Consider the following 11,737-nt stretch of genomic DNA (forward strand, 5'->3'; position numbering starts at 1 on the left):
GTGATGTAAGGCAGCCATATTACACTATGATACTAAATACACTTTCATTGTGAGGCTCTTACCTAAAGGGTAAGTGAGAGCAGCACAGGTCTCTGTGAGGATCTGTGACAATGCATTGAAGTCTTCACTCCCCTTCTCAAGCAGCAATAACCTGACAGCAAACACAGCACATGCATGTGAAAAGCTTTCATTAGAAATGTTTGCTGAGAGCACACATTGATCAGCTTGATTCAAAGTTGAAGTGGAAATAGACAAGATTTTGGCTTTAAGTTATGATTATGAAGTAAATTTTGAGCGCCCAGTATAATGGTTATAGAATAATGATGTTATCGGCATAAGGACGGGTTCTCTATAAGCCTTGCTTTCCCTCGGACTGTGTATGGTGTGAAACTGGAAAATTCAGTTGCGAAAAATGGCAACACCACCCCTCCCTATCCAAGTGGGGTTTTTTTTTCCTTAAAGATTTTTTTTCTTTGGGGGGCGTCGGTAGATTAGTGGTAGCCCCATGTACAAGGCTGTGGCCCGGGTTTGACTCCAGCCTGTGGCCCTTTGCTGCATGTCACTCCCTCGCTCTCTCCCCCTTTCACACTCAGCTTTCCTATCAATTAAAGGCAAAAATGCCCAAAAAATATCTGCGCCTGCATTACCCACTAAGCCACCAACACCCCAATCCAAATGATTTTTAAAAGGAATACAAAGTTTTCAAATTCTTAAAATATTTATCAAATAACTGTAGAAACAGCTCGCATACACCACCCTTGACTTCACTATACCACGGACTGCCACAGACTACACCACAAAGAATGCTTGCAGTGATAGCAGGAAAAAAAACATACAAGTCATATTTTTCTAATTCTTGGTACAAAAAGGATCAAATGCATGTATCATTTGACTGGAGAAGTTTCAATACTACTTGGTATTGGGTTATTCGGGTACCTTTCAGTTACTGAGTACCGATATCAAGCCCTTGCTCTGACTGTGCAATCCTGTCAGCCACTGGGTACGATCTCCCGCAAAAATGAAGGCTCAATTTCTGGCACAAAGGAAGCACATCAACCATTGCACAACCAAAACAGGAAGAGAATGGTGCTTCTGTTTTTCCTCGTAGCTATCAGCAGCTATCCCTGATTACTAAAGAGTATCAAGTAGTGGAAATGACAGATGATGGAAAAGCTAAAGTAACTGTGACAAGACAAAATGCAGTATATCCTGTGTTGATAGTTGTGTCTAGGCTCAAAGGAAAATGTAAAGTGGCACAATAATACTTGGAAACGCTAGGTGGGCAAAGTTGAAAAGTTGTCTGTTTCCACTTTAATTTCAAAGAACAGGAATATGTTTGTTTGGTCCTTACCCCTTGAAGTACGCCTTCATGGACTGTAGAACAGCAAGCTGCACTTTCCAGGTGCTTAGCTTGAGCTTGTCACACATTAGACTGCACACCTCCACCTGGAAACGAGCTGCAGACAGACACAATGTTCCCAACATGAAACAACTGTGTTACAACACCAAGGCAGTTCTAACAATGAGCTTGAACCCCCCACGATGTAGATGACTTTCTTGAATTCAAGAAATATTGGCTTGGTATTGGAGTGGTATAATGCTGCTCATATATCTGTCAACTTTAGACCCTGCTCACTTGTCTTCGATCATTAGGTTGGACCCATTTCACTAAGACATAAAAAGTTAAGGATCAACCAGTTTTTGGATAATCTTTGGTGAGAAGTACGAGAATAGGAGTAAGCCAATAACATAAATTAAACACATTTAAAAGCGTAATAAAACAGACAATGGGGAGAATGCAGTAAGTTGTAATCATAGCAGCTATGCCAAATTCAACTGAATTTGACTAAAGAGAATGGTATTCTTTCCTTCAGTTCATCCACTCATCTCTACTGGGGGCAGGCAGAAATAATAGTTTGGATGTGATTCTGTATATTTGTGCAGTACATGAGGACCATCACAGATTGGGGTGAGGTCGGGTGTGGTCTGCCACATGAGCAACGACTGGAAGAGTGAGTCACAAGTCCAGCAGGATGTTCAACTTAAAAAGAGTACAGGAAATGAAAATTAATTTAAGCCTCAAACCTTGCTGCCTGATATTGTTGTGGGAATGTTAACTATTGTCCAGGATGCGTATTTCTCACCATACACAATGTACAATATATAGAATGCAGAGCTGGGAAAATGTGGTTTGGAGTTTAAACATTTCCCAAAATAGGTGAACTTGTTACATGTGAGCAGCGGTCCAGTCGTGTCTGTGACTCACCCTGAGTCTGTGGGCTTTTGGGCCAAGTCTTTCCAAGAGTCTCAAAAGCACAGAGTAGAGCGTCTGTCTGCAGCGCTTTCTCTTTTGCGTCTTTGTCATCGTCATCGTCATCCAGTGACCTCGGAGATGCACCGCCGCTCTCTGGGCAGTTCTGTTGGGAATCAGGGAGACAGATTAAACACAGTTAAATAGGTCTCTTAAAATGCGAAATCGTCTTTCTATATGGCGCCAAAATAACAAACAGACAATAACAGAATGAGCAGATGTGGTTGAACCTTCTTGATCAGAGGGAAAAGGATCTCAGCCATGTCGCCGAAACGGTCCTCCTGGCTGCTGTGGAGCACGTCTCCGGCGCAGCGCAGAGCAGCCATTTTGTACACCAGACTCTCCTTACGACATTCCTTAAACACAGCCTCCAGCACCTCAGGAATGGTCGGTTGGCCTGCGCAAGGCTTCTTCAGCTCCTCGCTACAAGTCAGAGGAAAAATGGCAAAATAATTAAGTATAAAAAAACATAAATGAACGTCGTCCTTCAGATAGAATACTAGCATTCATAGAGAAAAGTTCTGCAAGGAATCTCACCTGCATTTGGAGACTACAGATCCAATGGCTTTCAATAGCTCCTCCTAAAACAAAAGCAAAAAATATACATATAAACATATATGTAAACCCCAAATTTATCTTAAAACACAACAATCTCTTCCTTAATTTTTTTGCTCTGCTGTTGTTTAATCAGCCGTTACCTTGCCAGCCCACGTGCGCCCAGATAGTCCCTGCATTAACGCTGTTAGCACCATGCCAAGGTGTGGCGCCACCAATGAGCCTGTCTGTTCCTTGGCAACGGTTGCCATGGCAGCTGCACCCTGAGCCTTCATCTTCCAGGACTGGGACTGCAGAGCCTTCTGTGTGATAGCGATCAGCTCCGTCATGTAGAGTCTGATGCCTCCGAAGCTTCCTAGAATCAAAGAAAAGTTCAAAGAATAAAAGCGTATGTCATAGCAACGACAAAATACATATACACGATATGATTTCACTATGTTCATTGAAGTGTTTCTCACCTGGGACATTCTCCTGCCACACCTCAGCCCACAGCGTGGCATCGTGGCCCTCTCCTTTCTCCTCATCAGGACCTGCCGCCTGATGCATACCCAGAAAGGCCAGCGGCAGTGCCACTCCTGCATGGCCCTTCAGCACATCGGGGCTATAGTGGCTGATGGCGTGCATGGTCAACGCACATGATGACTTGTACACCGGTTCTAGGAGTGAAAGAGGTTTAATGCACATACAGAATCACTATACTTTAAGGAAAGTGGTAGATTTCAGCTGTCTCACCTTCTTTCTCCAAGTACCAGCTGTTGAGCTTCAGGAGTAGTTTCTCTACGCTGGCGTCTTTCGCTGTCTGATCGGAAAAACAAATACAACATCTGATGCCTGCTGAGTCCTTTAAAACAACCTTGCGATAATTAGATTGCATAACAGAAGGGGTGCTTACTCTGACTAGGTGTCCCAAAGCAAAGGCATATGCTTTCTGCACTACAGTGCTTCTGTCATGGATACCATTCAGCAGGGCACTCATTAGTTTACCTGGACAAAACAAAAAGATCTTCCTCATTAGTTCACTTGCACCAAACAGTAAACACATTACAGGAAGAGATGAGCATATTTGTGTTTTACCTGAGTATGGGGTGAGGTCCTGGGGGCACTGCACTGTGAGTGAGACAATCACACTAGCACAGCCACCCTGTACCGAAAATAACAGAGACAAACATAAACAGGCTGACTCTATACACTCTATCTTCACATACATTATGGAGACAAGGGCCAACACTCCAGATACAGGTGGATTTATAAAGGTGGTCAAAGCAACAACCATTTACAGTCAATCTAAGACTACAGAAGTGTGTGTCTACCTTGGTGCCCAAGCCTACTCCACTCTTGAGCAGCTCACAGAGCCTGGGAACCAGCTCTCCCAGCACGGAAACATCGAGGTGGTGCAGACACTGAGAACAGGGAAACACAAGATGGATCCTTACTAAACAAATTTCATCGACTTCTGTCGTGTTTTGTCAAGCAGAAACCTCGCTTTCTTTCCTGTGGCACCTTGAAACTGAGTCTAAAACCCTAAAGGTCAAGGATATTAATAACTCATTAATGATTATGTAATGATGATGTTTCTCACCATGTTAATGGTCTCCATCATTGGAGAGGACTTGGCTGCACTCAGCCTGGCAGCGTCCATGGCACTCTAGAGAGGCAGAAAGAACACAAATCATGACAAAGTGGAGTCATATCAAACTTACAGACTTAGGTTACCAGACTCTGGGTGTAGGTGCAGTATCAGGCTGGGGTTACCTTTTCTTGCTCTGTGGCTCTGACACTGAGGTAGTTAAGGACCTGAGGCTCCAGGGTGGTAAGGGCCTCCAGCAGGGCCGGGATCAACCGGGACGCATGGGGCTTTAGTCTGGCGCCGGCCGTCTTACTAATCTTCACCAGAGTCTGGATACTGGAAGGGAATACAACACAGTGGTTTACAAGGCAGACAACACTATGGCACAAAATCACAACCTGGTGATGTGGCAGCTGAAAGGCAAACAAAAGATCCATACTGTTCAACACCGTGACATGTTATGCTGTGTTCAGACTACTGGCGACAAATCAACAGGCTTCAAGTCATTTTCAATGGAAGACAGTGATATGAAGCAACAAACTGACGCCCAACACTTGTCGCTGTGTGACAGGCATGATGCGCCACGAATCAAAGTTGAGCTGGCCTCAACTTTTTTCAACCCTCTGAAGATGCAGTGAAGCGTCAGCCAATCATATGTTTTTGTTTCACCAGGTGTCGATCTATTTTCACAGACACACATATGACGATATAACTATGTTAACGAGCACTTCAGCAACACTTAGGTGGCGACTCTGCGACAATGTAGCTAGCAGCGCTCTAGCTTTGTCGCTTGTAGAGTGAACAGACCATTAGGAAACTAGTGTTACCTTGGTGATTCTGATGAACAAGGGGAGAAATGACTCAAAAACAAACAGACCAGAATCTCATTAAACAAAAACAGTGCAAAAAAAATCTACTTTCAACGTGGGCTGAGTTTTAAACTGTTATTAAAGATGCACAGATTTATCAGCCAAACATTAGTATCAGTTGATATTCTCCTTGTTGACTGCCATATGCCTATCGGCAATTGAGATGGCATTCACCAGTGGCAGTGGCGGATGTTTTTCTGTTGTGTCACATCAATTTTGTGCAGTCGAAAAAGCAGGGCTGGAAACTAATGACATCTCATCGTCTGTTGGATGGAAACAGACCTTCCCCGAGAGGCCTTAGGGGCAAAAAACCTAGTGAGCTTACTACCGAACTGTCTGGGGACGCACACTTTTTTTCCTGATAATACTACATTGTGAACAACAAATCACCTGGAGGAGAGTGACTTAAGTTTAGCTATAAGCAGCCAATGGCTGAAACTAACAGCAAACGGAGGCAAAGAGGTTATGACAGACGCTGAGTTACAATATGAGACATATGGGCAAAGGTATATTATAACACAATCATGATGTGTTCAAATGTAATCTTGCAAAATTTAGTTTTTGGCAACAAACTTGAATAAATACAGCTGTTTAAAGGAGAGATTTGTTGATGTTTTTACAGCAATATAACAACAGATATTTAAGTAGGAATTATAATATATATATATATATATATTAAAAAGGCTTTTCACACATTATTTATTTTATTTTTTAAAGATGTCTTTCATGTGAAAGAAGGTAATATTAAAGGTTTTTTCATAAATATGTACGATTGAATTAGTGGTTATTCAAAGATAGTGTAATGAAAGGCTGAATGACTTTCTTTCCCTAGCACAAAAAGGGAATTAAATAACAACAAAAACAAAATAAACAACAAAACATCAGTATCAGCTACCAGCTAAACTGTTATCTTAAACATTGGCATCAGTATTGGCCCAGAATTTCACAATTGCCGCATCCCTAACTGTTATGATCGAAAACATCCACACCTAGTTTGCCGCCTGCCCTCACTACTAAAACGCAATTTGTGCACTTTTATCCTGTGTGTGCAATTCCAGTCTATCTTTACTCTGTCAATATTTAGCATTTATCATGTGTACACTATGTTTACATAGTTAACTTGCTATTCTTAGTATTTCTGCGACATCATTTCATTCTGCGGTGCACTTCTCTTGTGAACAGCATGAATGACAATTAAGTTCATCTTGAATCTTGAGCTTGAATCTCTTGAATCTTAAAAATGTTAATTTTGCATCTGAGTGACTGACATTCAGCATAAGTTGCATCACTATAAGCATCTTACCTTAGTGAGCGGACCTCTGAGACATTGCTAACGATGCCTTTCTCCAGCAGGGTAGGTAACATAACCGCCACAGTTCTCTGGGCTGCGGAGCCTGTAGACTCACACATACGTGTACACACCTGGATAGAGATGGAGACACACACTTGTACATGCCTGAGTACACACAAACTATTATTAAGATATACACACAGGCCGATGCTGTGACAAACATCTTTACCTTACTGAGTGTCTTCAGCGTTAGGTCTGCAGCTTTCCTCACAGATTCCTGAAACACAACATGACGCAGTCACAATCACATTTCTAAATAATGTGCTTGTACTTGTAATGTGTTTGAAGTTATTCTGCTGTATGTACAGTATCTCACATAAGTGAGTACACCCCTCCCATTTTTGCAAATATTTTATTATATCTTGTCATGGGACAACACTATAGAAATGACACTTTGATTTAACTTAAAGTAGTCAGTGTACAGCTTGTATAGTAGTATAGATTTACCTTCCTCTGAAAATTACTCAAAACACAGCCATCAACATCTAAACAGCTGGCAACGTAAGTGAGTACACCCCACAGTGAACATGTCCAAATTGTGCCTGAAGTGTCAATATTTTGTGTGCCAACCATTATTATCTAGCACTGCCTTAACCCTTTTGGCCATGGAATTCACCAGAGCTCACAGGTTGCTTCAGGAATCCTCTCCCACTCCTCCATGATGACATCATGGAGCAGATGGATGTGAAGACACCTTGCGCTCCTCCACCTTCAGCTTGAAGATGGCCCACAGGTGCACAGGTGAGTTTAGGGCTGGATACATACTTGGCCAGTCCATCACCTTCACCTTCAGCTTCCTCAGCAAGGCAGTTGTCATCTACTAGGTGTGTTTTGGGTCATTATCATGTTGGAAAACTTGATAATGAAAACTTGCAGCCCAGTTTCTGAAGAAGGGCGATCATGCTCTGCTTGGAATTCAGAAACTGAGCCGCAATGCAGTTTTCCAACATGGTAACGACCCAAAACACACCTAGTAGATGACAACTGCCTTGCTGAGGAAGCTGAAGGTGAAGGTGATGGACTGGCCAAGTATGTATCCAGCCCTAAACTCACCTGTGCACCTGTGGGGCATCCTCAAGCTGAAAGTGGAGGAGCGCAAGGTGTCTTCACATCCATCTGCTCCATGATGTCATCATGGAGGAGTGGGAGAGGATTCCTGAAGCAACCTGTGAGCTCTGGTGAATTCCATGCCCAAAAGGGTTCAGGCAGTGCTAGATAATAATGGTTGGCACACAAAATATTGACACTTCAGGCACAATTTGGACATGTTCACTGTGGGGTGTACTCACTTACGTTGCCAGCTGTTTAGATGTTGATGGCTGTGTTTTGAGTAATTTTCAGAGAAAGGTAAATCTATACTACTATACAAGCTGTACACTGACTACTTTAAGTTAAATCAAAGTGTCATTTCTATAGTGTTGTCCCATGACAAGATATAACAAAATATTTCTAAAAATGGGAGGGGTGTACTCACTTATGTGAGATACTGTATGTATGTAATGTCTATCCTGCATGACAACCCATCATCAGGTGTATCAATCCTATAGTTGTTTTTTTGCAGTGTGTCGGAACTATTAACAAACTCCATCTGTTGCAGTGAACAAACCAACATTGATGGTGATCACTTCCTGCTAACCTTGATGTCATCAAGGACTCTGAACAGCGTCTCCCATATTTCTGCCAGGTGATCAATGAGGTCATCAGCTTGGCGGCCACGAATCAGGTCATTCAGGGCCAAGCAGCTGGAGGGAAAATCAATCAATCACAACTCATTTTTTGGACGTTAACATTACAGCACACTAGACCTCATGGCTTCTTCATCTTAACAGTACAATATCAATATGTAAAATACTAGGAAAAAATAACTATATATAAGAAAAAATATATATACTGCATATGTATACATATATGCACTTTTAAAATGCCACATTTTACATATGCCGTTGAAAAACCTTGTTCCTGTATAAATATTGTGTTGCCCACTCGATTTGCTTGAAAATACCAGTAACAGGTTGTAAAAGACAGAAAAATCTCAGAAGAGACAAGGGAAATGTATTTTGCAGTATTAAATCATAACAGGCTAAATAAAACCGATGAAAGTAGAAATGTAGATGACAATAGTATGATTAGTCTTTATGCTTGTGTGTGTGTGTGTGTGTGTGTGTGTGTGTGTGTGTGCGCGCACTGTTGTACCTGGACTCGCGCACTCTCCAGGCGTTATTGGTCAGGTTGGAAATTACATCCTGCAGGATCTCCTTAAGATACTTATCCACCTGAAAGACACCAGAACAAACCAACACGCTCACTTCACTTCTAACGATGACAGTATTTTACATCTATGCTCTACATCCATTTGTTTGCACATGCACAAATATCTATTTTTGTGTGTGCATGCTGCACAAGGTTAAATGTCTACCAGGGTCTTATCAGTGACCAAAGCGTCCCAGATGCTGGTCATGGCCTGACGAATGCTGAGGTTGGGGTCAAACTGGTAGCGGTACAGGCGGGGCACAAGCTGGGGCAGGAATGGAGCCAGCTGCTCCCCGGCCTTGGCTGCAATCATGTGGAAACCAAAAGCTGCTCCCTGAAAGGAGGAGGAGACAGTTAGGAAAAGTGGCACATGTGGTGGATGGGAAAGAGGAAGAGGATAATGCATGATGATACCTTGCGGGAGTTCCACATGGCATGATGATTGGCCAGGTTCATGAACTTGTAGACGAGATCTGGTTGGTTCAGATCACTGGCTAATGAGCAGAGCTCCTTGTATGTGGTCAGGCCGTGACTGCCAGGAGCCGCCAATATGAGAGGGAGGAGGTCAGTTTAGTGAAACACAAAACTCACACAAATAAAGATTTTTAGCATTTTCTTATAAAGAACAAAAAATGCCTAAGTATCAATAAAGAAGTGTATAAAAAAATACATAAATTAATTAATGCTAAAATATGGAATTAAAGACATTAATGCATAAAGAAATACATGCAAAGGTTAGGACCTCCTATCTCATTAACATACAGACACAGAAATACAGAAGTAAATCAATGTAGTTGTCCAAAATGTAGATATAAATTTAAGCTTTTTGTTAGTTTTTTGTTATTTATTCATGCATTAATTTCTATATTTGTTTTAGCATTTATTCATTTATTATTTCATTAATTTTGCATTTATGTATTTGTGATTATTTCATGAATTATCTATTCTTTTAATTATTTATTTCCATATGTATTCATTCCTGTCTTTATTTTTACATTTATTCACTACTGTATTTATTCATACAGTGATTTATTTATTTCTGTCTTCGTTTATTCCTGTATTTGTTGATTGAGTCATTTATTTATTGATACTTTTGTCATTTCTCATACATTTAGACAAACAAAAGAGCAAAAAATGTCTAACAGTGGTGAAATATGACTTACCCATCAGGTGTTTTCCCCAAACCCTCTCCTTGGAACACCTCTGTATCTTCTGAAACTGCATGTTTCACTCTGTTTGCAAAGATGAATAAGAATTTAATCATATCTTCATATACTGAAAACATTTTGACATTAATTCTTCTCCCCTGCAGAGAGGACACCTCCTGTGATTCTCTCTCATTTCATTCCTTTCTCCTTTACTCAACCATCCACTCACCTTTTGCCTGTCATGAGTGTTTCCACCAGGGTAGACACCAGCTCCTGCTGGTCAACTTCTCCTCCCATCTCATAGACGAGGCCCAGGCCTTTAGACGCCACATCCTGACTCAACTCTAGATGAAGAAGAAAAAGAGGGATGGATGAAGGACAGAGACAAAAATGAGAAAGCCCTGGCTGGTGTAAGTACTGAACAAATCAATCCAACAGTCAGGTACGACCGAGGTCTTTTCTTACCGTCAGGGTCTGAGAGAGTAGAGATGAACGCCACCTGAATCTCCTTCAAACTGGACTGTAGGAGTAAAGGCAAAATCATTTTTATTACAAACAAAAGTGATTTGACACAAGCACCAAGCACACCAAGTCTGAGTTTGCTAGTTTACTATACATAAATCCACCACCCCTAAAAAAATAGTTTTTTAAGTATGTGTATTATTTTTTGCTAGAAAACAAACTGCCCTCAAGCACTGATGACTTTATTTCACATAAGAAATAAAAAGCTTGTGCATTTTCTACAGCTAAATGTCATTAATAAATACAGAGAACACCTCTTGTGAGCAGTTGTGACTAATGCAGAAAAAGTGAAGAAAAGTGTAACAAAACCTTTTAATGATGCGGGACAGTTAAAAGCCAAAACACATTGTCATATTAATCTTTTAACATCTGACATTTGCAAAAAAACAACAACAGACTTGTGCGTAAGTCTTAACTCCAGTTCTTAAACTCCAAACACATGTTAAATTACAGAAAGGACTAAAACTCTTCTTCACTCTAGTCACAAGATCTACTTCAGTGATCACTCTCTTGCTTCTCAGAGTTTCTCCTTTAGAATGTGACCCTGTTTCTCTTTAGATTAGGAGGTATATAATTGGACAACACACCCACCGTTATTTCCTTGTGCTGGCTGAGTTTCTTGACCAGGGAGAGCAGCCATATGCAGGCTGCCTGTCGGACATGGGGGTTCTGGCTGGGTATATACCGGGACAGGATGGACTTCAGGACCCAAGGAACCACATCATTGTTTTTCACATCTAACAGGACAGGAAACGAGTGGAAACTTTATGAGGAACAAAAATGAACGTTGCTAGTTTTGTTGAGGAAGCATTTGAGGTGTAGATAAAAATTCCACATTATTCTATCTAAATAAATGCTCAGTAGAGTTGGGCAGTATCCAACACTTCCAAAAAAGTATCAATAAATAACAACGGCGGTAACAATAATGTGTGCTATACAGCGTATCCGACCGCAGGGGCTACTGTCCTATGATTTATTTTTAGAACCTATCAACATAAATCAAATACATTAAAAGCACAGCTCTACAGCATCCAGTACCAGGGCTTATCAAATAAGAAAAAAAGAACAATAAATAACAAGACATGACTGAAAATGGGCATATATAATCCTATCCTGAGAAGCAACGGGAAATACTGTTTGTTGGTTTATTTTTAGAGCCTACCT

At 41.2% G+C, this 11,737-nt stretch overlaps 1 protein-coding gene across 1 annotated transcript in view; it reads right to left on the minus strand.

Annotated features, from left to right (window-relative positions):
- ecpas (Ecm29 proteasome adaptor and scaffold) overlaps window positions 1-11,737 on the minus strand; it is a 28,529-nt gene that overhangs the window by 2,152 nt on the left and 14,640 nt on the right. The window contains exons 25-47 of the mRNA XM_049572961.1: window positions 11,165-11,310; window positions 10,517-10,571; window positions 10,281-10,395; window positions 10,067-10,135; window positions 9,318-9,435; window positions 9,070-9,237; window positions 8,847-8,926; window positions 8,290-8,395; window positions 6,823-6,870; window positions 6,606-6,724; window positions 4,619-4,769; window positions 4,446-4,511; window positions 4,177-4,266; window positions 3,941-4,007; window positions 3,759-3,850; window positions 3,599-3,665; window positions 3,325-3,522; window positions 3,010-3,221; window positions 2,849-2,892; window positions 2,542-2,734; window positions 2,267-2,417; window positions 1,352-1,457; window positions 63-151 (exon numbers count right to left, since the gene is read on the minus strand). Coding sequence (XP_049428918.1) covers window positions 63-151; window positions 1,352-1,457; window positions 2,267-2,417; window positions 2,542-2,734; window positions 2,849-2,892; window positions 3,010-3,221; window positions 3,325-3,522; window positions 3,599-3,665; window positions 3,759-3,850; window positions 3,941-4,007; window positions 4,177-4,266; window positions 4,446-4,511; window positions 4,619-4,769; window positions 6,606-6,724; window positions 6,823-6,870; window positions 8,290-8,395; window positions 8,847-8,926; window positions 9,070-9,237; window positions 9,318-9,435; window positions 10,067-10,135; window positions 10,281-10,395; window positions 10,517-10,571; window positions 11,165-11,310 — 2,550 coding nt within the window. The remainder of the gene's footprint in view (window positions 1-62; window positions 152-1,351; window positions 1,458-2,266; window positions 2,418-2,541; window positions 2,735-2,848; window positions 2,893-3,009; window positions 3,222-3,324; window positions 3,523-3,598; window positions 3,666-3,758; window positions 3,851-3,940; window positions 4,008-4,176; window positions 4,267-4,445; window positions 4,512-4,618; window positions 4,770-6,605; window positions 6,725-6,822; window positions 6,871-8,289; window positions 8,396-8,846; window positions 8,927-9,069; window positions 9,238-9,317; window positions 9,436-10,066; window positions 10,136-10,280; window positions 10,396-10,516; window positions 10,572-11,164; window positions 11,311-11,737) is intronic.

Source organism: Epinephelus fuscoguttatus, linkage group LG3 (genome assembly GCF_011397635.1).
Source record: "Epinephelus fuscoguttatus linkage group LG3, E.fuscoguttatus.final_Chr_v1".
NCBI lineage: Eukaryota > Metazoa > Chordata > Actinopteri > Perciformes > Serranidae > Epinephelus > Epinephelus fuscoguttatus.